Genomic DNA, 27,254 nt, shown 5'->3' with positions numbered 1-27,254 from the left:
CTAATTAGATACTGTGTGCTTCTTACGGTCACTGCTTGGTGGGGGAGCCAGCTCTGAGTGGGGTCATAGCAAATGAGCTATTCAATGACCACACAACACTCCAACTCCTCCCAGGGCACCTTGAAAGTAACTGCACCTTCCAAAGGGCACAGTGCAATCAGACTGTGTGTTTGGCCTCCTGTTTGCTAGTGGGGAGGAAGTGGCTTCATGGCTGTACACTACGCATAAATGAATGTGAAAGACTATTTAGGTCTCTGCCTTTTCACTACCCTCCCACCTGCCACAGGCTGGGCTCTTGTGCTAGAAATGACTTGCTAGTTAGACATCATGGGTCAGGATCTGAGTCAGAGGCTTAACTATTTATAAGCTTTTTTCTTATGAAAAATTGGCACTAAGTATAATGTCTAGCTGCCAGAGTTGTTGCAGGCTTTACAGGAGACACGGGCTGTGCAGATGCTTTGTAAATTTTGAAGCGTTATAAAATAACACATCTGTTTTTTTTTTTTTTTTTTTTTTTTTTTGGAAACCACGGTGCAAAGTTCATTGCCGGGGAAGGTAACGGCCCTTGGTGCCCTCCAAGCGTCAGCTTAGTTTCCAAGAAGCCGAGCAGCGGGCGCCCGCGGGTTTGTTTCTGGCTCCTCCTCCGCCACAGCGGCCGGGGGCCCGGGTCGGAGGCGGCGGGAGCCGAGCGCCCGGTCTGGCAAGCCCACGGCCCGCTAGGGGTGCCGTCCCGCGCCGGGGCGGAGCAGGCCCCGGCCGCCCAGTTCCTCATTCTATCAGCGGTACTCGGGGCTGGTGGCGCCACAGGCGCTGGGACCGCGGGCGGCCAAGGATGGGTCCGCGCCGCTCGGCGAGCCTGCCCCGAGGCCTCGGACCTCGGCGGTCGCTCCTCCCCGTCGCCCTCCCGCTACTGCTGCTGCTGCTGCTGTTGGAGCCGCTGGGCTCGGGTGCCGAGGCCAGCCGGCCGCCCCACCTGGTCTTCGTGCTGGCAGACGACCTCGGCTGGAACGACGTGGGCTTCCACGGCTCCCGCATCCGCACGCCGCACCTGGACGCGCTGGCGGCCGGCGGGGTGCTCCTGGACAACTACTACACGCAGCCGCTGTGCACGCCGTCGCGGAGCCAGCTGCTCACTGGCCGCTACCAGGTACGCTGCGCCCCAGGCGCCCTCGCCGCCCGCGCCGCCTCCGCCCCGCCTTTCGCCTACTCCCTACCGCTACTAACCGGCCCTTGAGGCCGTGGGCGCTGGCAGGGGGGGCTCGGTCCCTAGACCCGCGTATGGGCCCCGGCGGCTTCTCGCCCCGACCTCGCTCCTGCAGGCCGGCAGCCCGCCGTGGCCTCTGCGCATGCCCGGCTCCGGCGCCCCGCGGACCCGCGCCCCTGCCGCCGGGTTGGGCTAGCGGCTTTGTCTTTCGTTTTCTGAAGCTCCGGGCGAAGGGGTTTATGGGAATGCCGGGTGCTGGGCGCCGCGGCCGGCAGGCTGAGCGGTCCTGAGGTGGGAGGCTGCGGAGGGCGCGGGCTGGGAGTAAAGACAAGGGGAGAGGTAAAATGAAGGGGTGCCCGCCGTAGATGCGACCCTGGTCCCCGGGAACCCAGCGGTTATGGGTTAGGAGTGTCCCACCAAAGATTATTCTTTTCTGGTTCTCAGCACCCCTGGAGTGAAACCTGATGCTAGGTTGGTTTTTCTTAGGCTGCTGACACTCCTTTAAGATGTAACCTTGTATTGAACTCTTCTGAGCATCTTCATTATCTCTTTAAAAGCTTCCCTTTAGGAACGACTCCGCAGTTAACGAAGGAAATATAAATGTGGAGGGTGAATAGATGTTAGATGATTAAGAATAGCAAGAACATTTGCGTAGCACTTTGTTGTTTTTAAAGTGAATTATTGAAACAGCGCATGAGGTAGTTGTCTTTACCCCCTTTTACAGACGAGGCAGGAAGCCTGTATAGGTTCGTTGGCATGTTAAGAATCGCATAGCTAGAAAGTGGTCAAGGCCATGTCTGTTGTGCTTTTCCCGCATCCACTGATCCTCTCGGGCTTGGGAAATTGGCTTTTTTCCCCCTCAATCTGGATACGGTTGTCACATTTCTAAGACCCTGAAGTTATGACCATATTAAATACAGTAAATGGGTACAGTTGGATGCCACCTGCATACCTCCACAGAGTACATATGCTGTTTACTCAACAAAAATACTTTGAGCTTACTGTGCTACTGACAGGGGATATATATTTGAACGTTGCCCTCCCTAGTATGTGTTCGCATAACCTTTCAGATCAGCCCTAGCCTCACGTGGTCCTAAGATCAAGAGAAGGGAGGGCTTACTTGTGATAAAGATACAGTGGTCTGAAGGCTTTTATAAAGAGGAAAGATTGGGTGTTGCTAAGGGTGAGAAATAGCTGTAGCCAAGGTTAGAAATGAAAATAAAGGATGCTTGCCTTCACCATCCACCTTAGTACTTTTGGCGGTTCTGACTTTGGCTGCTACGTGTAATCAGGAATCCCCTACATTGTGCAAATCTCACCCTGGACACTTTGTGGGAGTAAAGGGATGTGCCAGTAAAGAAGAAGGGAAAGGTGAGGTTTGCCCCAAAGGGTTCTGCATTTGCTCTGAAGTAAGAGAACTGAACTCAAATTGCAAAAGAATGGAAGGGCCATTCATTTCTCCAACTTCCTCCCTTCCAACAGACTCGGACAGGAAAGCAGATACCAACTTCAAAAACCCATTCCTGGGCTGGGAGCAGTGGCTCACGCCTGTAATCCCAGCACTTTGGGAGGCTGAGGCAGGTGGATCACCTGAAGTCAGGAGTTCGAGACCAGCCTGACCAACATGGCAAAACCCTGTCTCTACTAAAAATACAAAAATTAGCCGGCTGTGGTGGCTTGTGCCTGTAGTCCCAGCTACTCGGGAGACTGAGGCAGGATAATCACTTGAACTCGGGAGGCAGAGCTTGCAGTGAGCCGAGATCGCACCACTGCACTCCAGCCTGGGCGACAGAGCAAGACTCCATCTCAAAACAAAAACAAAACAAAACCCATTCCTGTAATCAGTTGCTTTTGTCCCCTAACATCCTCCCCTACCAGTCACCAACATTCAGTCTTGGAGAAGAAACTTTAGTATTTAGAGTACCCCATGGTTATGAAGTAAAGGAAGGGTAGAGAAACTGGGCACTCTGAGAGGTTTAGAGACCTCTAAACCTCTAGCTGTATCTAAAGCAGCCTTGCTTCCCCAAACACTTTTTTCCTCCAGTTTTCTCACCCACTTTATTCTGTTAGAGTTCATGGGACCCAGGTAGATATTACCCAGGGTGAGCAAGTGTCCACTTATAATGAAGTAGATATTTCTGGGAGGGCTCAGGAGTCTCCCTCAGATACTGTATGTTGGTATTGTTCTGAGCACTTACAAGTGTTAACTCGTTTGATTCTCACAATAACTCTTATCATCTCTGTTCTATAACAAGGAAACTGATGCTGTAAGAGGTTAAGAAACTTGCCCAAGGTTGCAGGGCCAGTAAAGGTTGGACCAGAATTTGACCCAGGCTGCCTGGTCCTAGAGTTGATGCTTATAACCACTATGCCATATTGCCTACTCAAAATTATTAAAAATGTCATTGCAAGGGCTGCTGCATACATACGAAATAATCCCTGTATTACTTTTGGACATTTGGGTCATTCCTAAACAGTTCAATGTAAAGAATCAACCCATAATATTTCTGAGTTAGAAATTGCCTATATTCCATGTAAAATAAAAATAGATTTTGTTTCTGAGTCATTTCTTATGCATAATTTTAGATAATAAAATGAAGGAATTTTTTGACTGTTTCAAAATGAGGTACTTGAAGGAAGTTGCTAAGAGTCGTATCTATGAACTTGGCAATCATGCTTTAAGTTAATATTTACAGACCCCTTTCCTATAATTACTTAACTTTAGAAAAGAAAAGCACAAGTTGATAAATAAGCCTAGACTGACTGGACTTTATACTCTCATGAAATCCTGAGTTTTAGTTTTTTCTGGTTTAAGAAATTATGTATTGAGCAAAGAGGACTGGTTAGGAATTGAGATGTAGGTTTCAGTGTTGGCCGTGTCAGACTCTGACCTCGGTGGCCATCATTTCCACATCTGTGAAACAGAGGAGTTGAGCTGAACTCTAGACTTTGTCTAGCTCTAAATTAATTTGACTCTAGGCTCTTGTGTCCATTAGGGCAAGTTTCTAACTTGGCAAATGCACATTATCATACCTATCATACTAACCCCATCTACTGGTAGAAAGATTAATCTTGCCCAACACAACGTATCTTAAAAATTGCGTGTACTACTTGTTATGCTGCTAGGAACTTATTTAATCGGGAACCTGAATTCAACCTTTTATATTGAGACATTTAATTTTTCAGAGCCCTCACAAATGAACTATTTTAAACGTGCATGCTATGGTGAAAAATGTGTAGGGACTGGGTACAGGTTGGAGGCAATGGAGGAGACTTAATTAGCAGATGGGGTAAGTAGTTACTGGCCAATTCAAGAACTAGAAATTCAGGTCTCTCTACACTCAGGCTAGGGGCCTTCCCACTGCCCTATGACTCATTCATTCATTATTTGTGAAATCTTTAAAAAAATCTGTATTTTATTTTTAAAATAGAAAATACGTTCACATCGCTTAAAAACTCAAAGGCTGCAAAAGGGCTTATAGTGAAAATCTACACACACACACACACACAGTCCTTAGACATCTAGTTCCCATCTTTGTAGACAAACAATGCTCTGAAATATATATTTATATATATTATTTCTTTTTTCTATGTGAATGGTAACATACTCTTCACACTGATCTGCAGCTCCTATTTTGTTTGTTTGTTTGTTTTTACTTATTTGAAATCATTCCATTTTGTTGACTAAAGATTATCCTCACAGCTTTTAGGGCTGCATAATATTTTGTTAAATGGATACATTGTAGTTTATTTAACCAGTTGCATACTGATGAACATGTAAGTTGTTTCCAGCCTTTTGATATATCAAAGAATGGTGACGTGAATACTTTGTACATATGCCATTTTGTACATATTGGAACATATATGAAGGATAAGTTCCTAGAAATGGAATTTTCTGGGTTTAAGGGTAGATGCATTTGTAATTTTGATAAATATTATAAAATTGCATCTTAAGAGATTGTACCAATTTACATTCCCACTGGCAATATTAAGTTATAATTCACATCCTATATAATTTACCATTTTAAAGTGTCCAGTTCAATGGTTTTTTGTATATTCACAAGGTTGTGCAACCAATGTTTTCATCACCTCAGAAAGAAACCACTCAACCATTAGCAGTCACTCTTCATTTCCCCATTCCACCAGCGCTTGGAAACCACCAATATTCTTATTATCTATGTAGCTTTACCTATTTTGGACATTTCGTATAAATGGAATACAACAGATGGCCTTTCATCTATGTTGTAGCATGTATTGTTCCCTTTTATGGCTCAATAATATTCCATTGTATGGACATGCCACATTTTGTTAATACATTCATCCATTGATGGACATTAGGTTATTTGCACTTTTTGGCTATTATGAATAATGCTGCTGTGAACATCCATGTACAAGTTTTTGTGTGAGCATATTTTTTCAGTTCTTTTGGGTTAATACCTAGGAGTGAAACACAGTATTGTTGCAGGACTTCTTAGTTCAGCTAACGACGAGGTCTGTCCCATGGCCATGAAAATTCAGGCTCACAGATGGTTTGAAGGGTGAGTAAGCAGAATTCTATTGGGTGAGAAGGAAAAAAGGGGGAAACAGGGACCCACTGCAAGGAGTCCCTGCTACAGTGCTTCCCTCATCGCCCATTTGAATCCCAGATGCCATAGGCAGAGGAGAGGCCAGGCGCGAACCTCCGTGGCTCCACCCATGTGCATAGTCCAGTTGGAGTTTGGCCAGGGACCCCTTCCCACCTGGCTGTCTTAGTATCATGTGGCAACTCTATGTTTAACTCCTTGAGGAACTGGAAATTGTTTTCCACAGCAGCTATACCATGTTATATTTCCACTAGCAATGTATGTGGGTTTTAGTGTCCTCACATCCTTGCCAATATTTGTCTTTATCTTTTTTGATTATAGCCTTCAAGTCATCCTAGTGAGTAGGAAGTGGTATTTAATTGTAGTTTTGATTTTCATTTCCCTAGTGACTAATGATGTTGAACATCTTTTCATGTCTTATCGATCATTTGTATGTCTTCTTTGGAGAAATGTCTACTCAGATCCTTTGCCTATTTTAAAATTGGGTTATTTATCTTCTCATTCTCGAGTTGTAGGAGTTCTTTATGTATTCTGGATACTATTAAATAAACCCTTATCAGATAGACTCTTTGCAAGTATTTTTTCCCATTCCGTGGATTGCTTTTTACTTTCCTGATAGTGTCCTTTGATGTAAACAAAAGTTACAAATTTTTATGTACTACTTACCTATTTTTCTTTGGTTGCTTATATTGTTGGTACCATGTCTAAGAAACCATTTTCTAATCCAAGATTATGAAGATTTACCTCTATGTTTTCTTCTAAGTATTTTATAATTTCAGTTTTTACATTTAGGTCTTTGATCCATTTTGAGTTCATTTTTATGTACGATTTGAGGTATGTAGGTGTCCAGATATTTCAGTGCCATTTGTTGAAAAGAATGTTCTTTCCTCATTGCACCCTTTGCACCCTTGTCAAGACTCAACTGACCATAGATGTATGACTTATAATTCTATTCCATTGATCTATATGTCTATCCTTATGCCAGTGCCTCACTGTCTTGATTACTGTTGTTTTGTACTGCAAAGGTTTTAGAATTAGAAAATGTGAGTCTTCCAATTTTGTTATTCTTTTTCAAGATAGTTTGGCTATTCTCAGCCCCTTGCATTTCCATATAAATTTTAGGATCAACTTGTCCATTTCTATAAAAAAAAAAAGGGAAGTGGAATTTTGATAGGGATTTCAGTGATCTGTAGAACCATTTGGAGAGTATTACTACCTCAACAATATAACTTCCAATTTAAGAATATGAGATATCTTTCTGTTTATTTAGAGTTGTTTTTTTTTTTTTGAGACAGAGTCTCGCGTGGCTCTGTTGCCCAGGCTGGAGCACAGTGTTGGCTCACCGTAACCTCTGCCTTGTGGGGTTCAAGCAATTCTCCTGCCTCAGCCTCCTGAGTAGCTGGGACTATAGGCACACACCACCACGCCCACCTAATTTTTGTATTTTTAATAGAGATGGGGTTTCACCATGTTGGCCAGGCTGGTCTTGAACTGCTGACCTCAAATGATCCACCTGCCTTGGCTTCCCAAAGTGTTGGGATTATAGACGTGAGCCACCACACCCAGCCTATTTAGGTCTTCTTTAATTTCTTTCAACAGTGTTTTATAATTTTTAATGTATAAGCATTGTACTTTGGTTAAATTTATTCCTGTTTTACTATTTTCAGTGGTATTGTAAGTGGACTTCCTTTCTTAATTTTATTTTCAGTAATTCATTGCTGTTGCATAGAAATGCAACTGATATATTTACATCAATCATTTTGCAACCTTAATGAACTTATTAGTTCTAATTGTGTGTGTGTGTGTAATCTTTAGAGTTTTTTAGTGCAAGATCATGTCATCTGCAAATAGAAGTTTTACTTCTTCCTTTCTAATCTAGATACCTTTTATTTCATTTTCTTGCCTAATTACCCTGGATAAGACCTCCAGTGCAATACTGAGTAGAAGTGGCATGAGTGGACTTATTTCCAATCTTAGAGGGGAAGCTTTCAGTCGATCACCATTAAGTGTGATATATTCATTCATTCTTTCATTCAACAAATATTTACTGAGCAGCGAGTTACGCCACTGTACTTTGGGAATCTCTTGGTGCTTATAATCTGAAGGGGTTGAGGTAAGGAGAAGAAGTAACCAAGAGGGATGTGAAATAAATACAAACAGACCAGGCGTGGCGGCTCATGCCTGTAATTCCAGAACTTTGGGAGGCGAGACAGGCGGATCACCTGAGGTCAGGAGTTTGAGACCAGCCTTGCCAACATGGTGAAACCCCGTCTCTACTAAAAATACAAAAATTAGCCAGGTGTAGTGGTACACACATGTAATCCCAGCTACTCAGGAGGCTGAGGCAGGAGAATCGCTTGAACCTGGGAGGCGGAGGTTGCGGTGAACCGAGACTGCGCCACTGCACTCCAGCCTGGGCAACAGAGCAAGACTCCATCTTGGCAGTGGGGGGCGGGGGAAGAAAGAAATACAAACAATTAAGTAAGGTGAATTTAAATGGCATGACAATACATGTGGAGAAGAAAATAACATAGGTCAAGTGATCTTGACTCAGGAAGGTGTCTTAAAAGAGGTAGTATGAGCAGAGGCATGAATGAAGGGAGTCAGCCATGCACACATCCTAGCAAAGTTTAACGTGGAGGAAGGAGCAACAGAAGCAAAGCCCTTGAGGCTGGAATGAGCTTGTTGTAAGAATGAGATGGTAGCTGAGTGAATGAGGGTGCCAGAGGCAGGCCAAGAGCTAGAGGAGGGAGGCTGGGTCTCCCTGGGTTTAATGCTGCTCACCCATTATAAAGTGTTAAAACTTGAACTTTTTTTTGTGTCAGTTTTTATAGTAAGGTTACATTGAGGCTGTTATAAACTAAAGAACATTTCTAATCTAACAGTGTTCTAAATGGGTATATTTTAAGGAAAGATAGTCAAGTGCCATGTGGCATTCTTTGGATACATGTAATTCCAATTAGGATTAATTATACGTATTCTCTCTTTTTCTTTAAAAGAAATAAGCTTGGCTGGGCACTGTGGCTTATGCCTGTAATCCCAGCAATTTGGGAGGCCGAGGTGGGCAGATCACTGGAGTCCAGGAGTTCGAGACCAGCCTGGGTGAAACTCCATCTCTCTAAAAAGTTAAAAAAATTAACCAAGTGTGGTGGCAAGCGCCTGTAGTCCCAGCTACTCAGGAGGCTGAGGTTGGGACCAGGGGGTGGGGGAGGTGGATGGCGGGAAATTGCTTGAGCCAGGGGAGGCAGAGGTTGTAGTGAGCCAGGATAGTGCCACTGCACTCCAGTCCAGGTGACACAGTGAGACTCTGTCTCAAAAAAAAAAAAAAAAAAGTAACCTGTTTTTAAAATTGTCTCTAGGAAATACATTCAAAGGTTTCACATATAAAAGATGTAAAAAATATAAATATATAGATGAGGATGTTTTCATCCTTTCTCCCTGCCCTCTTTCCCATAGGTAGCTCCTGTTTATTGGTTTCTTGATATCCCTTGGAGGTATGTTATGCACATGAGAAAATAGATTTTATATTTATTTTACCCTTATTTAAAACCTCAAGATTAAAAATATTAATTTTAAAATTCTCCAGCTTTTCTAATAGAATTTGTGTACTTTTAGTTCAAATAGAAAACTTAATATTTCTAATTTTCCATACTCTTACACATTGACTTTATGCCATACAAAATACTCATTATGCCTCCGTTATTCCTAGTACACATTTTAATTGTGATTAGTGGTTCTGAGGTCTGACTTCTCCGTTAGATTGCCTTGTTTGTCTCTGGGCTAAAGTAGCACTCAGCGTTGGACAATTAAATGATCGAATGTGAGAAGCACTTTTACACAGTTCCTGAAAGAGCTCACCATCTTAATTAAACTGCTTCAAATTGCCATGTCATTTCTAGTCCCCTTACTTCTTTTTTAAGAAATTGGAAAGATTAAAGGGTAAGAAAGTGATAGGGCTTAAAGGAAAACACTCTTCTGGGAAAAAAGTTAAGAAAAGTAACTCTGGTCCTCAGCTGGGAATGTCCTTACCTTGAGTTCCGAGGGGGCCACTCCACGAGAACTCCATAAACCTTGGCACAGAATAGAAGCAATGAAAGATGACTCCAAGGTTTTTTTTTTTTTTTTTTTTTTTTTTTTCATTCTTAAGGGATCCAAACCACATTTTTCTTAATCACACTGATAAACGGACAAGACATTTTCACGGCTTTTCACTCACTCCTGAGGTGGAACCTTGGACAGGATATATAGGAAGGAGGCTGTGCTGGAGCATCATGGGTAATTTTTGACTTTTGCTTCAGGTTTGCTTCAAGGTGAGCAGGAAAGATGCATGCTGCAGGCAGAAGAGGGCATGGTGGTGCAGGCCCTCTGCCTGAGCGTGCCCTCCCTATCCTGCTTCTTGTCTTCCTCACCCTCACTGTCCTGCCTGCTCCTCACCTACTGGCCTCTCAGTGGACTCCTGCCAGTGGTTGCTTCTCCCTGGACTTTGAGGTTCAGAAGTAGGGCACAGGAGAGTGCAGAGCTGGAAGAAATGTGTACAGGGTGTAGGGAAAGATGCATGTCTAAAGGTGGGTGCTCGTAGGATCCCCTGGCAAAGGCACAGGAGGAGGGAGCTGTCACAGGACCATGTAACCCTGAGACCATGGGTGCCTCCTAAGAGAAAACAATGTCTTTATTCCTGTGCTCCTTTAGGGAGAGAAACAAAGGATGCATTAGCTCCGTAGGGACAAGCAAGATGGCCTCAGTAAAGCACAGCAGAGCCCTGGGGTGACTTCGATGGGTTTGCTAAAGCCGGACGTCCTTCCTAAGCCTAGCCAAATCCGAGAGGCATTTTCCCAGGAGGGAAGGGGAGTGCGGAGGCCTTATTCTGCAAACATTGCAGCCATTTTAAAGAAACAATTCCAGATTTTATATCTTTTACCTGCCAGGAAATTGCAAATGAGGAAATAAGGAAATAAGTTTGGAGCTGAGTGGAATATGGCCAATTGAGTTAGAGGATTTTCTGGTTGCTTGATTTACGAGGTTTGTCATTTCAGGAATCACTTTGAGCATAAGCTGTTGCTCTCTGGTCATTATCTTTTGTTTGTGTTTCCTTAATCATGTCACCTTTTGAGAGATTCCTTTCCCTCAGCTTTCTTCATATTTTCCTTCCTTTTCCATTTGGGCTTTCTTTGGAATTATAATTTAAATAGAGGGAGGCGCTGAAACCCTTTCTGGCTTGTTTATTCTTTTTTATAAACAACATCCCTTTGTGAGTTTAGTCAGAGATTTGCACTCTTTACTAATCAACACCAAAATAAATAGACTCTTAAAACTGTCAGTGACATGGGCCAGTTCTGCAGCCCGAGTCCTGAAGGGCCAGGCCAGATGGCAACGCCAGGCCCCTAGCACACATAATGCGTGTCTGTAGCTCTTGGCTTCAGCAGCATGGGCAGCTGACTGCTTTTTAAATGGCTTCTGTGGGGGAGGGAGCAGATTTTTCACTATCCATTTGTTCTTTGGGCATCTCCAGGAATAAACCCTAAGGTGGCACAAGTGCTACTTGACCGTGGTTAAAACTTGCCGTGTACTGGCCGAGGCACAGGCTAGAAATTCTGAACTCCTGCTTTGCCACCAGCATGTTCTGTGATTACATTCTGATCATGAAGCTTGCCACTAGGCTCTCTGGTGTATAAAGTAGAGGGGTAGAGTGGCCCATTTTTCTGAGTTTTTAAGTACTGCAGCAGGAGGTATTGCACACATATGTGGGCACTTGAGGATATGAGTTCATTTTGCTCAGACCAGACTGACTGGACAGAACCTCCCTTCTCTTCAACGGGATATTATGTCAACACTGTTGAGGTGCGAAGAGAAAGAACATTATTGCCTTCTGTGCAGCAGTGGTTTGCTTCGCTCTTGGGACAGTTTGAGTGTAGCTGAAATATTGTGCTCTGAACTCCCATATAGATAACTAATCAATTGACTGTCTGGACCTCTGAAAGGGGAATTGGGAGAGATTCTGATATGGGAGCTGCCATCTTCCTCTCCCCCAGCAAGAGATTGTTTTTTGTCCTTTAAGCTCATGAGACTATACTGCAGGGATCTCCTAGGTGTGCGGAAGACAGAATAACACACTGGACCAAATAAATTGTTACGTGCAACCAATATGTAAACAAGGATCTCTCAGTTATGTCGCAGAAAGAGCCTAGAACAAGCCAGGTCCTCCACAGGATTTGCAGACCTTTAGTCTTTCTGGAGAGGATTTTTGATGGTCAAGTAAAATCTTAGGAGAAGTTGTTTTTTGAGAGAAGATTTGGTTTAATGAAGAGGAGACAGCCACACATGATAGGTAGGGAGGTAACCCCTTGGACTTTTGTATATTGCATGTAGAACCTTCTCCATTCAAACACACTTCTTTGGACATCGCAGATGGGTGTTAGAATGAAATTGTTTTATATTCTGTTGTGTTTATCAGGGCACCCTTTTTTCTTTTTTCTTTTGATTCCTATTGGTGCCCGGTTGCCTTCCTGCCCCATGCAGCATGGCGTGGCTCTGTAGTTGTGTGCTAAAGTGCTGGGTTGGAACCAGCTCGGCATTAGCCTGTTTACTGCTTCTCTACACATTACAGCTTCCTTCCTTGAGACAGTGTTTGAACAGACCGAAAACATGTTTTTGGATGTCATCCAGGGTTTGGCTTCTGCTTCCCAATAATGCCATAAAAATGCTCTGTCAAATAAATTCTCAGGAACCGAAAAGAACACATTCCCTGCTCCATATGATTGTAGATAATGGAGGCAGGCTTCAGCTGACCACCTGGCTTGGTGCCCATGGCTTAGGGAAACCAAATCGCACAACATCTCTTGGCAGTGCTTTCTAGCGATCAGAGTTAATTCTCTGCATGTGATGGATGAGCTTTCCATTTAAGGAAATTTTCACAGAGCATTTATCTCCACTGGGGCTTTTGGATTCCATAAAATATTATCTTTGCTTGTCCTGCCTGGTTGCCAATTAGCATACTATATGCAATGAAGTTTTTGAGTCCTAGGGTCAATTTTCTCTTCAGTAAGCTTCCAGAGTTAACCGTGGAAGGAATATTTCTTTGATTTGGGATGTGTGTGTGTGTGTGTGTGTGTGTGCACGCATGCACATGTGCTAAGAGGAATGCTTCCCTTTCCCAGCCTGGATATTACAACATCCTTACCCTTCAGGGTCCCAGCTGGAAAGAGATGGCACATTCAAATTAGGGAGTGTTTATTTACAAAGGGACTATTTTAAAAGGTGTGAATGTGTGGGGCAAAATGCTAGGGACGGTGTAGTAATCCAGTGGAGCTGTTACTACCCCTAGACCAGAAGAGAAGAAAGGAAGGGCCAGTTACCAGAACCTAGAAGGAGAGAGGCAGATAGAGAAAGAAGTCTGCTTCCAGAGTGACCTTCGGTAGAGAGATTCATGTAGCCAGGCTAAGCAGCCTGTCAACTGGGGCCATGCACTCTCCGTTTTCCCTCTCACTCCTGACAGGGCTCCCCATTGGCTGAGCCCAATCAGAAACCAGAAGACAAGTGTCCTTTGACTTGATCCTCACAGGTCAGCCTCCTAGGGCAGAGAGCAGGACTGAGAAGGCAGCGTGGATTTGAAGGGCAAACGGAAGGTATCTGGCACATATCCCAATGTAGGTAGGTGTCTAATTACTTCTAGGAGAGGCATAACAATCTCAGTAGAAAACTTAAACTCACTTTTATTTTTAAACAGTTTTATTGAGATATGATTGACATACAATAAACTGTACACACTTCAAGTATACATTTCGATAGCTTTGATAGGTATATACCTGTGAAACCATCACCACATCAAGATAGTGAACTTACCCATCATTCTCAAGATAAACCCACTTTAACTTAACACTTAAGATATTCCATGTTGTTCTTTTAGGAGGATGTGGAAAGAGATCATGCAGTAAAGCAATAGCAGGTGCAATTCCTAACTTACTGAAGTTAGTGGGTTACTGAATGAAGTTACTGCCCAGGGTTACAAAGCTCATAAGTGATAAAGCCAGAATGGGATTTAATTCTCTCAGCCTTATGCTACTCTGCTTTAAATTATAAGGCAAATAAAATACAAACACTTATAAAAAATCATTTATTAGCAACATATTTCTTGCTCTCCACCTTACAGCTGATGAAGGGACCAGCCATGGCCTGGGTTGAGAACTGGCACTCTTACCTCCCTTGTTCCCAGAGCCTGTTTATTCTATAAATCAAGAGCTCCCAGTACTGGGGAAGGCTGGTGTCTGGTGCAGAGTTGAATTTGAGACCCCAGTCCCACTTCCTACAAAGAAGAGCACCTCCCTGGCTAAGCCAGGAAAGGAGGCAGGAGGTGTCAAGTTTTAGGGAAGGGTGGGACTGGGTAGACAAGGAGTGATACCCTGTCATGCCGCAGCAGGAGCTGCAGTGGCACCCACCAGCACAAGAGCTGTGACAGGGCCACTCTGGGTTCTGGGCTGGTCTTTTGAACTTGTCTAGTAAGCTCAGGTCTCAGGGCCTTTGAAGTTTTTATTCCTTAGGTCTGGATTGCTCTTACCCTGGATTTCTCCAAGTCTCACTACCTCACTTTATTCTGGTCACTGCTCAAATATCTCCTCTTCAGAAAAGGTTTCTTTCTTTCTTTCTTTTTTTGAGATAGGATCTTGCTCTTGCCCAGGCTGGAGTGCAGTGCAGTGGAGTGATCACAGCTCACTGCAGCCTTGACCTCGCAGGCTCAAGTAATCCTCCCACCTCAGTCTCCTCAGTAGCTGGGACTACAGGCACAGGCCACCGTGCCCTGCTAATTATTTTTATTTTTATTTTTAGTAGAGATGAGATCATGGCATGTTGCCCAGGCTCTCCTGGAATTCCTGGAGTCAAGCTATCCTCCTGCCTTAGCCTCCCAAAGTGTTGGGATTACAGGGATAAGGCACCCCGCCTGGTCCAGAGAGGCTTTCTTTTCCACTCTATCGCAAGTGCCACCTCTGTCACTGTCTCCCTCTCCTTCTTTCCTTTTCCTCATGGCAGTGATCACTATTGGACATTAGAGTATCAGTTCTCAAACTTTTTGGTCTTAGGATCTTTGCACTTGCTTAAAAATTATTGAGGACCCCAGGGAGCATAGATTTAGGTGGGTTGTTACCATTCAAAATTTGCCATAAGTTAAAACAAATTATAAATTTTTTTATTCAATGAAAAATAGTAATAAACCCACTATATTAACATAAATAACTTATGAAAAAAGCTCTATTTTTTAAAACCAAATAGTTAAGTGAGAAGAATGGCATTGTTTTATATTTTTTAACATCTTTTCTATTAATAGAAGTTTGCTATGTGGTTGTATCTGCTTCTGCATTTAACCTGTTATGATATATTATTTTTGGTAAAAATTGAAGAAGAAAAATCTGGCCCCACACAGATGTGTAGTTGGAAAAGGGAGGGCTATTTTAATATCCTTTTCATATAATTGTGGGTATTCAATTCAATATTACACCAAAAGTTAACAAGTGGTCATTGCTTAAAGTTTAGTTGCTGGATGGACCTTATGCCCCGGGCATATTTGTGTGAGCCACTCCCAAGCAGCAGTCAGATGGCCGCTTTTTAAAAGGAAAAGTTGAACACAGTCTTTTGAGATTTTGATTTACATAAAGTAGAATAAAAAGTGGAAATAATCATTTTATTATACTGTTAAATAACTCAGCCAGGCATGGTGGCTCACGCCTGTAATCCCAACACATTGGGAAGCCAAGGCGGGCAGATCACCTGAGGTCAGGAGTTGGAGACCAGCCTGGCCAACATGGTGAAACCCCATCTCTACTAAAAATACAATAAATTAGTTGGGCGTGGTAGTGGGTGCCTGTAATCCCAGCTACTCAGGAGGCTGAGGCAGGAGAATCACTTGAACCTGGGAGGCGGAGGTTGCAGTGAGCTGAGATCACGCCATTGCACTCCAGCCTGGGCAACAAGAGCGAAACTCCATCTCAAAACAAAAACAAAAACAAAAGCACTTGTAAAAAAATCACCAGGTTTTCAAAGACTACAGAAGTGTCTTCTAATGAAACACCAACTTCTTCTGTGCCCAAAATTGGAACTTTTTTCTTGATAGATTCACACCACATATTATTGCTACTTTTTCTGAGGCAAGAAGTAACAAGTTAATGGTTTCTAACATAGTGCCTTGATATATGTTGAAAATATCTGTTTGTTGGAATGGTTTTATTTGTCTTTCAAATCCTGTTTATGTCCACTACTTTATTTGAATAAGAGAATTCTGCCTTTCAGAAACATCCTCAAGCCAGTACAGGAATACAGTTAAACATCCAAGTCAACAGATATGATCAGTAAGGTAAAGGCCATTTTATCTGCTTGTTCACAATATTTCAGTGTCATTAATCTATAATTTTATGTTTATCTCTGTAAGATCCGTACAGGTTTACAGCACCAAATAATCTGGCCCTGTCAGCCCAGCTGTGTTCCTTTGGATGAAAAACTCCTGCCCCAGCTCCTAAAAGAAGCAGGTTATACTACCCATATGGTCGGAAAATGGCATCTGGGAATGTACCGGAAGGAATGCCTTCCAACCCGCCGAGGATTTGATACCTACTTTGGTAATGGAAATGCACATGTTTCTTTAACAACTCAGACTGACTGCAGCCATCTCATAAACACACACACAAGTGCAATTAAGTGAAATAACTGGAAATTTGAACACAGAGTGAATCAGTCGGCACTGCCATGGGGCTGCTTTCTGATGTTACCTCTGTAAGTGGGGCTCTGTGCTGACCTTATGGTGGGCAAGCCCATTACCTTTGTCGGAGTTCTAAATGCCACCTTAGGGCCTTGCAAGAGTTTACTATCCACGTTGGAGACCGCTGTATTCTCAGAGACCCTTATTACCAAAAAGGGACATGGATTGACTTTTTTTTTTAAATTCCAGGCAAAACCTAATGTAAGAATATTTCCAGGCCAGGTGCAGTGGCTCACGCCTGTAATCCCAGCACTTTGGGAGGCTGAGGTGGGTGGATCATGAGGTCAGGAGATCGAGACCATCCTGGCTTACACGGTGAAACTCCGACTCTACTAAAAATACAAAAAAAATTATCTGGGCAAGGTGGCGGGCACCTGTAGTCCCAGCTACTCGGGAGGCTGAGGCCGGAGAATGGTGTGAACCTGGGAGGCGGAACTTGCAGTGAGCCGAGATCACACCACCGCACTCCAACCTGGGTACCAGAGCGAGACTCCGTCTCAAATAATAATAATAATAAATTTTTTTAAAAAATATTTTCTTCACAAAGACTTGGTGTGTTTTTTTCTCCCTGTGGAATGTATTCACAATTTTTTCTTGTTTTCTGAAGGGGGTGGGGGAAGACTCTTCCATTGGCGTCCTTCCATCTGTGAAATCTGTTTTTGCAATCACAAGGTTGGGGAAGATAGCTTTTAAAAAATAAAAGAAAATGAGGAGGCCAAATAACAAATGGTAATAAGAAGGTTAATAAGAAATAATCATAAATATTTTATAAACTTGATAGCCCTATGAAACTAAATGTGAAACCTAGAGTTTGTTTTAAAATATGCCCTCTTTAAACCTGTAACAACCTGTGCCTTAATTAATAACCTATGTATCTCGCCAGTAGCTGTATATCTTTCTTTCAAGTTCTTTTTATAGTGAGCTGTCTGTCCAGCTATTTAGCTACTTACCTGCCTCCCATCAGTTTATTTATTTATTTACAACCCGCCATAGCCAAAAAGGAACGCATATTGAACATAAAAAGTTAAAATAGGATTAAATAATCAGGATGAGTAGAGAAAGATGGAATAGGTTAATGACATCAAATTACAGAAAAGTTGCATGGCTCTAGGCTGGCTTCATATTCAACTCCGAGATTCGAAATTTCTTTTTTTTTTTTTGGAGACGGAGTCTTGCTCTGTCTCTCAAGCTGAAGTGCAATGGCACGATCTCATCTCACTGCAACCCCCTGAGTAGCTGGGATTATAGGCATGCACCAACACGCCTGGCTAATTTTTATACTTTTAGTAGAGACGGGGTTTCACCATGTTGGTCAGGCTGGTTTCGAACTCCTGACCTTGTGATCCACCCGTCTTGGCCTCCCAAAGTGCTGGGATTACAGGCGTGAGCCACCGCGCCCAGCCCGAGATTTGAAATATATTTGTCCAAAGAGGGAGAAAGAAAGGAAAAGACTCTAAGAGTTACATTATTTACAAGATAAATGGAAACCAGATGTTCAGGAAAAGCAAAAGCATTTTCTGGCTCTTAGGCCTGAAAGAAATTTCTCCTTTGGGAAAAGGAGAAGGTAAGGTGGACAACATCCTTAAAAATGTCATTTTAATAATAAAGTGGTGGTTTTCTTGTAGATGTTTTGAGGTATTTTCTTCTGTTCAAGCGAGGGCCAGAGCACCAAAGTGCAATTCAGTAAAAGTAATTATGTGGGGGCCAAAACAATGTAGCTGAAGCACATGACTCTGTAATGCCTCCTTGGATTCAGGGTTAAAATCAAGATGCAAGGATGGCAGACAGGAGGGTGTGTGTGCCCCACTCTCATCCAGGTCTGCCAGCAGACCACACTACTCAATCTTAGCTTTTTTTTTTTTAAAATGAACCTGGATATATTCTCAGTACCTCAAATAGCTGTTAAAAATTAAGCTTGGATGTAAGATCACTTTATCATCTTGGAAATTCTAGAGGAACAAACAGCCTGTACATCCTTAGAAATTTTTCAGTCAGGCCTTTGTTAAAAGATGGGTCAATATCTATACTCTGGGAAGAGGATGGACTGTAGATATTTTGAATTTTTATTAAAACCAAGTTAGGTACTTAAATACTCGACTAGACAGAAGGTAGAAATGATATCCTTTTATTTATTTATTTATTTTATTATACTTTAAGTTCTAGGGTACATGTGCACAATGGGCAGGTTTGTTACATATGTATACTTGTGCCATGTTGCTGTGCTGCACCCATCAACTCATCAGCACCCATCAACTCATCATTTACATCAGGTATAACTCCCAATGCCATCCCTCCCCCCTCCCCCCTCCCCATAATAGGCCCCGGTATGTGATGTTCCCCTTCCAGAGTCCAAGTGATCTCATTGTTCAATTCCGACCTATGAGTGAGAACATGTGGTGGTTGGTTTTCTGTTCTTGCAGTAGTTTGCTGAGAATGATGATTTCCAGCTTCATCCATGTTCCTACAAAGGACATGAACTCATCGTTTTTTATGGCTGCATAGTATTCCATGGTGTATATGTGCCACATTTTCTTAATCCAGTCTATCACTGATGGACATTTGGGTTGATTCCAAGTCTTTGCTATTGTGAATAGTGCCGCAATAAACATATGTGTGCATGTGTCTTTATAGCAGCATGATTTATAATCCTTTGGGTATATACCCAGTAATGGGATGGCTGGGTCATATGGTATTTCTAGTTCTAGATCCTTGAGGAATCGCCATACTGTTTTCCACAGTGGTTGAACCAGTTTACAATCCCACCAACAGTGTAAAAGTGTTCCTGTTTCTCCATATCTTCTCCAGCACCTGTTGTTTCCTGACTTTTTAATGATTGCCATTCTAACTGGTGTGAGATGGTATCTCATTGTGGTTTTGATTTGCATTTCTCTGATGGCCAGTGATGATGAGCATTTTTTCATGTGCCTGTTGGCTGTATGAATGTCTTCTTTTGAGAAGTGTCTGTTCATATCCTTTGCCCACTTTTTGATGGGGTTGTTTTTTTCTCATAAATTTGTTTGAGTTCTTTGTAGGTTCTGGATATTAACCCTTTGTCAGATGAGTAGATTGCAAAAATTTTCTCCCATTCTGTAGGTTACCTGTTCACTCTGATAGTAGTTTCTTTTGCTGTGCAGAAGCTCTTTAGTTTAATTAGATCCCATTTGTCAATTTTGGCTTTTGTTGCCATTGCTTTTGGTGTTTTAGACATGAAGTCCTTGCCCATGCCTATGTCCTGAATGGTGTTACCTAGGTTTTCTTCTAAGGTTTTTATGGTTTTAGGTCTAACATTTAAGTCTCTAATCCATCTTGAATTAATTTTCGTATAAGGAATAAGGAAAGGATCCAGTTTCAGTTTTCTACTTATGGCTAGCCAATTTTCCCAGCACCATTTATTAAATAGGGAATCCTGTCCTCACTTCTTGTTTTTCTCAGGTTTGTCAAAGATCAGATGGCTGTAGATGTGTGGTATTATTTCTGAGGGCTCTGTTCTGTTCCATTGGTCTATATCTCTGTTTTGGTACCAGTACCATGCTGTTTTGGTTACTGTAGCCTTGTAGTACATTTTGAAGTCAGGTAGCGTGATGCCTCCAGCTTTGTTCTTTTGACTTAGGATTGTCTTGGCAATGTGGGGTCTTTTTTGGTTCCATATGAACTTTAAAGCAGTTTTTTCCACTTCTGTGAAGAAAGTCATTGGTAGCTTGATGGGAATGGCATTGAATCTATAAATTACCTTGGGCAGTATGGCCATTTTCACGATATTGATTCTTCCTATCCATGAGCATGGTATGTTCTTCCATTTGTTTGTGTCCTCTTTTATTTCACTGAGCAGTGGTTTGTAGTTTTCCTTGAAGAGGTCCTTGTAAGTTGGATTCCTAGGTATTTTATTCTCTTTGAAGCAATTGTGAATGGAAGTTCATTCCTGATTTGGCTCTCTGTTTGTCTGTAACTGGTGTATAAGAATGCTTGTGATTATTGCACATTGATTTTGTATCCTGAGACTTTGCTGAAGTTGCTTATCAGCTTAAGGAGATTTTGGGCTGAGACAATGGGGTTTTCTAAATATACAATCATGTCATCTGCAAACAGGGACAATTTGACTTCTTCTTTTCCTAACTGAATACCTTTTATTTCTTTCTCTTGCCTGATTGCCCTCGCCAGAACTTCTAACACTATGTTGAACAGGAGTGGTGAGAGAGGGCATCCCTGTGCCAGTTTTCAAAGGGAATGCTTCCAGTTTTTGCCCATTCAGTACGATATTGGCTGTGGGTTTGTCATAAATAGCTCTTATTATTTTGAGATATGTTCCATCAATACTGAATTTATTGAGAGTTTTTAGCATGAAGGGCTGTTGAATTTTGTCAAAGGTCTTTTCTGCATCTATTGAGATAATCATGTGGTTTTTGTCTTTGGTTCTGTTTATATGCTGGAATAGAATTCGACTGTGAATCTGTCTGGTCCTGGACTTTTTTTGGTTGGTAGGCTATTAATTATTGCCTCAATTTCAGAGCCTGCTATTGGTCTATTCAGGGATTCAACTTGTTCCTGGTTTAGTCTTGGGAGAGTGTAAGTGTCCAGGAAATTATCCATTTCTTCTAGGTTTTCTAATTTATTTGCGTAGAGGTGTTTATAGTGTTCTCTGATGGTAGTTTGTGGGGTCGGTGGTGATATCCCCTTTATCATTTTTTATTGCATCTGTTTGATTCTTCTCTCTTTTATTCTTTATTAGCCTTGCTAGCGGTCTATCAATTTTGTTGATCTTTTCAAAAAACCAGCTCCTGGATTCATTGATTTTTTGGAGGGTTTTTTGTGTCTCTGTCACCTTCAGTTCTGCTCTGATCTTAGTTATTTCTTGCCTTCTGCTAGCTTTTGAATGTGTTTGCTCTTGCTTCTCTAGTTCTTTTAATTGTGATGTTAGGGTGTCAATTTTAGATCTTTCCTGCTTTCTCTTGTGGGCATTTAGTGCTATAAATTTCCCTCTACACACTGCTTTAAATGTGTCCCAGAGATTCTGGTGTGTTGTATCTTTGTTCTCATTGGTTTCAAAGAACATCTTTATTTCTGCCTTCATTTCGTTATGTACCCAGTAGTCATTCAGGAGCAGGTTGTTCAGTTTCCATGTAGTTGAGCAGTTTTGATTGATATCCTTCCTTTTATGAGAATTAAGAAGCCTAACCTGGATTTAGATGAACACACACCCCAAATTCATTTGAAGGGAGTCTTGCAGCCAAGAAGGTTATGATGACCACATAGCTCTTACCACTGTTACATCTTAGCTGTTTTGCTAAACATCAGATGATGGTGGGATAGTTGCACAACCCTGTGAATACACTAGAAACCAATGTCTTTTACACCTTAAATGAGTGACTTGTGTGGTATGTGAATTATATCTCAATGCAGCTGGTAAATAAAGCATCAGAGAAGATTTGGTTGTTCAAGAAGCATTGCCTATTTTTTTCCCCAAAAGAACAGGATGCCGTCATCTTTAGGCTCAGTATTGAAGTTCAAATTTATGAATCACTGTTATGATGAAAAGCTTCATGTGATTGTCACATGGTTGCTTGGTATTAGTTTTGCCAAGTATTTGAATAATTTTATTTCTGGATTTCTCCTATCTGTATTATCTTTTAAATATTTGTAGTTCATGCCTTTGCTAATCAAGTATATCTGTCCTATGTTCTGCCAACTGTTAGAAAGCAGCTCACACTTACAGTTAAAGAACCTGAAATGATTTCCTCAAGCTTTAATGCCCAGTAGTTATTAAAAATCTTAAATAGACCTCCAGTGTTTTGACATTCTAATCACCCATACAAGGGCTGAAATTATTTTTATGGATACATTTCTTTCTCTGTTACACATTAATTAACAAGTACTTTGTATTTCCTTTTCCATTATATACATAGGAGAAAAGATTGGCTTATAAAAGTTAAGACTAAAGTATTAATTGTATTCAAGATCTTGAATTTATTGGGTCATAGAAAAGGAGAGTTTAATTTAAAATGAATTGATTTATTATATAAAGTATATAAAGCTTTTAATTGTCATTATAGGGAAAGTTCAGGACTGAGGAAAGAGCTAGGTCAACTTTATCATCCTCATTTTAAGGTTAATAAGCAGTATATGTCAGGATATAGCCAAGAGTCTAGCAAATCATATTTCTTTTTAATAACTTTATCGAAGTATAATTCACATATCATACAATTCGCCCAATTAAAGTGTACAATTCAGTGATTCTTAATAAATTCAGAAGGTTGTGCCACTATCATGGCGATCCAATTGTAGAACATTTTTATCACCCCCAAGAAAGAAACTCATCCACCTTAGCAGTCACTCCCCATTTCCCCCTAGTCTTTCCAGCCCTAGGCAACCACTAATCTACTTTCTGTCTCTATAGATTTACATGTTATGGACATTTAATACAAATGGAATCATATGTAGCACAGCTTATTTTAATACTTTAAAATAGAGAAATGTAATATTTTAAAATATAGAAAATATGGAACATTTGCAGAAACAACTATTAGTTGAGAAAACCCATTTTCTTCCATGTGAAGTCGAAATTATGGGATAGGCCATTTAAATCTGGGGCAAAATTGAAATCATTATAGGTAGAAAAGTCTTATTTCAGTGCTCACTTCAGTTTGATCTGTTGACTCTGTTACATCTAGAGATCCTCTATTAGGAAAGGTTTGTATCTTTCACCAGTGGGTGTCAGCATCTGACTAAAGATGACTCTTCCTAGAACTACTTCTGTAAATAACCTTGAAGCCAGTCTTGCAACATCAGTAACAACAAAGGTTATTTGAATCCTGCACTCATTTATGTGATCACCTTAGAGTAAAAACCTGTAACAAGTCACATTAATGACACATTATTTTTACCATTATATAGCTTTGAAGGATTAAGATTTTATCACCCTTACTGAATTTCAACTCTGATTTAAGAAAAAAAAAAAAACTGTTAGTGTTACATAATAGAGCCTATATTCTAAAGGTGAATGAGGAATAGATTTGAGTTTTTATACAGTAATGTTTTAATGCCTTCTGCTACCAGATACAGACATGTTGAGAAATGGTGCTGATTAGCCTTGTCATTTGATTAGCCTCGTCACGGGTAATCAATTGCATTAGGCAATTAAATGCTGAAACATTAGTTTGTTTAACAAGTTTTATGCTATGCTGACTATTTTTGTCTTCCATTCTTGCAGGATATCTCCTGGGTAGTGAAGATTATTATTCCCATGAGCGCTGTACATTAATTGATGCTCTGAATGTCACACGATGTGCTCTTGATTTTCGAGATGGCGAAGAAGTTGCAACAGGATATAAAAATATGTATTCAACAAACATATTCACCAAAAGGGCTACAGCCCTCATAACTAACCATCCACCAGAGAAGGTAAGTTGTGCTTCTATTTACTGATAACAAAATCTTGTTACGCTAATGTCTTTTCAGACAAATGTAGGAAAAGGCCATTGTTGTTTAGGGAAAAATCTAATGAATTCTGGGGAAGTCCTTTTCAAATTATACAATACCCCAGAATCAGCCTTGGAAGCTTGTTAAAAATGAAGATTCCTGGAGCCCACCTCTAGGGTGTGATTTATTAGGCGTGGGAGAAATCTGTACATCAGCATTTTAGAGAAACTCTTAAAAGGTGATTCTTAAGAGTGGCCCCCAGATCACGCTTTGAAGAATACTATGTTGGTAGTATTTCAAGAGAAATGTAGTTTAAAAATTTTGGTATATTATGTGCATGCGCTGTGAGTAATTAATAAAATGACTTTAAAATGATTGGCTTGGGTAGAAGATGAGGCTTTATTATGACAAACTTTTGGTTAAAGGATCCATAAATTTTGGGATCAGGGCAGGTCCTCTAACCTTGTACTTCCTTCCTACAAGAATATTTTGCTATTGTAGGTCTTTTGCATTTCCATGTTAATTTTAGAATCATCTAGTCAGTTTCTGTTTGCCAGCTCTCCCCTCCCCAGAGTGTCTGCTTGGATTTATATTTGAATCTATAGAACAACTTGGGGAGAATGGATGTCTTAACAATATTGGGTCTTCTAATCCATATACCTGGTACATCGCTGAGCTTATTTTTCACATTTACTACACTGATGCTATTGTGTATATCATGAATAATCTTATTATTATGATTATTTTATTAACCTAGAGTTAACTTCATGAGGTAAAGTTTAAGCTAAGTTCTCTGAATTTAGCTCATACATGCTTTTGAAATGGGAACAAATATTTGTATTGTCAGACACTGGGCTCATTAAGAACACCCATAAAAATAATACTTCAGTGGGACCCTGACATGACAAATTATAGAATATGCATTGCTCCCTGGTTCTTCCAATTCCCTGTACTTTGCCTCTTTGACAATGCCTGGAGGTCCTTGGTGCAGGTCTGTCTTAGTCTGTTTGTGTTGCTATAAAGGAATAGCTGAGGCTGGGTAATTTGTAAAGAGAAGAGGTTTATTTGGCCCGTGGTGCTGCAGACTCTACAAGAAGCGTGGCACCAGCGTTTGCTTCTGGGTGAGGGCTTCAGGAAGCTTCCACTCATAATGGAAGGTGAGGTTGAGCTGGCGTGTGCAGATCACATGGCAGGAGAGGAGAGAGAGAGAGAGAAAGAGAAAGAGAGAGAGAGAGAGAGAGAGAGGCCAGGCTTTTTCTAACAACCAGCCCTCTCAGGTACTAATACAGTGAGGACTTACTCATAACTGCAAAGATGGCATGAAGCCATTCGTGAGGGGATCCACCTCCATGACCCAGACACCTCCTGTTAGGCTCCCACTGGGGATCAAATTTAAACATGAGGTTTGGAGGCAGGTCAGATATCTAAACTGTAAGAAGATCACCGTGTGGATTCCGGTTTACATACCTGTTTGGATTTGGTTTGTGGCTGCTGATTCCCTTTTCTGTTTCTGCCTACTTGAGCTCAGTACTGGAAATCTTCTCTGGATGAGTTAAATGCCAGATTGCTGGCATCCTTATTTGACTTCCACAACTAAGGTAAAATCTTTCAGAAGACAACTTTACCTTGAACTTCAAATTATATTTACACTATCAAATGTTATATAACTCCTGACGTTCTAAAAAATCTGCATATGCAGAAGTGAAAACACAGAAAGAGGTGTCCGTCCTCAGGTGTGTCCCACTTTTCTGGCTATCACTGTCTTATGCTGGTATCTTGAAGCAACGTTGCTTTCTGTGAGACACGAAGAAATGGGAACATTCTCTCAAACATGTGGAAATACACAGATTTTAAATCTAAATCTAAACAAATATTCAGATAATTGGAAAAATAGTTGCTAGGTAATTGGCTTAAATCTTCAGTTTTCTTCTATATGTTTGACATTTTATGGATGCACCTTAACACTTAACAAGGTAAAGTCTTAAGAGAACTGTGTATTATTCTTTGAGGGAGCCACCATTTTACACATAAGCAAACTGGCTTAGAGAAGTTAAGTAACTTGTTCAAGGTCACAAAGCTATTGAGAGTCAGAATCAGAATTTAAACTCATGGTCTCTGACTCCAGACCTCATGTACTTAATCAACCTCCCTAGTTCACAGCTAATATCCAAGACCAGAGATTCTGAGTCCCAGCTCATGATTCACCTTAATGATTTCAGTCCTGACCATATATTAGAATCAGCTGGGAAACTTATAAGAACTACTGATGCCAAATATTGTGATTCATTGCTCTGAGGTTGGACCCAGTCATTGGTGTTTCATTGTTCCTCCTCCCTGGCTCCTACCAGTGATTCTAATGTGCAGTCATCACTGATGCCTGGTGCAGTGAGAGCCATTCTAGGATGGGTCATTCAGGGCATTCCTCTCAAATATGGACAGGCAAGCAGAAGCCAGCTACCCATTACAGGTTCACAATCTGCTATACCTTAATCATGCAATAATTGTAATCTGCCCACAATACAAATTCATTCCTACTAAAGAACAATAGAATATTATCTCACAGGGTTCCATAACATTAAGCAGATAAGAGAAAGCAACTCGAGTGAAATAATAGATCTTTGTGGGTGGGCTCTCTTAACTAGGGTGGTGGGGAAAGCACGGAACTGACGACAATAGGAAGCCCTAAGAGCTTGCTAGCCATGGAAGGAGTGTTATTAGCATAGCCGCAGTTCATAGGTAACTGGAAATTGCCAGAGGAGAGGATGGTCATTTTCTTGTCGTGTCTGAAACATGCTATAGCAGTATCCAGCATTCCCAGCATCCTCAAAGGAAAATTTCAATCATAGACATAAGTGAATGAAACAATCAATAGTCAAGCTGTAACCCAAGAGTGTTTAAGACAGCTAATACATGTTTACATTTTCAATTCTGTATAAAATGATGCAACTCACCAGTTTGAGGAGCTGCACTTTTCATGATTTTATCCCGATGTTGAATCTAATTCTGGGCTGATTTCTCAGGTACTATATATAGATTGCAGCATAAAGAACTTGTTCTTAGATAAAAATCATTAAAGAAAGGCACATGCAGAATCCACAGACTAACTTAAAATTGTGCCTATTTTAAAAAGCACTTGAGGGGTAAAAGCATTTGGAGGTAGTTCATAACTGAAACACAGTTGCTGATGCTGGACTCAGGAAGGTACTGCTAATCACCATTTCACATGTATTAAGAAGGAATGTCCTTTCTCTTTTTCAGCAGGATAATTCCCCATACTAGTGACACAGACTGGAAGCAACATATTCATAAAATA

At 41.3% G+C, this 27,254-nt stretch overlaps 1 protein-coding gene across 4 annotated transcripts in view; it reads left to right on the top strand.

Annotated features, from left to right (window-relative positions):
• The first annotated feature begins 589 nt into the window (after window positions 1-589).
• The window catches only part of ARSB (arylsulfatase B), a 192,796-nt gene continuing 166,131 nt past the window's right edge, over window positions 590-27,254 (top strand). For 3 of the 4 annotated variants that reach the window (XM_005557233.4, XM_005557234.5, XM_073993673.1), the window contains exons 1-3: window positions 590-1,147; window positions 16,202-16,388; window positions 23,733-23,923. In XM_005557233.4, the coding sequence (XP_005557290.3) occupies window positions 833-1,147; window positions 16,202-16,388; window positions 23,733-23,923 (693 nt within the window). In that variant the 5' untranslated portion in view covers window positions 590-832. The remainder of the gene's footprint in view (window positions 1,148-16,201; window positions 16,389-23,732; window positions 23,924-27,254) is intronic. The other variant, XM_073993672.1, reaches the window with a different exon arrangement.

This window comes from Macaca fascicularis, chromosome 6 (genome assembly GCF_037993035.2).
Source record: "Macaca fascicularis isolate 582-1 chromosome 6, T2T-MFA8v1.1".
In the NCBI taxonomy this organism is placed as follows: domain Eukaryota; kingdom Metazoa; phylum Chordata; class Mammalia; order Primates; family Cercopithecidae; genus Macaca; species Macaca fascicularis.
Note: the sequence above shows the minus strand (reverse complement) of the source record. Positions and strands in the feature narration are given on the sequence as shown.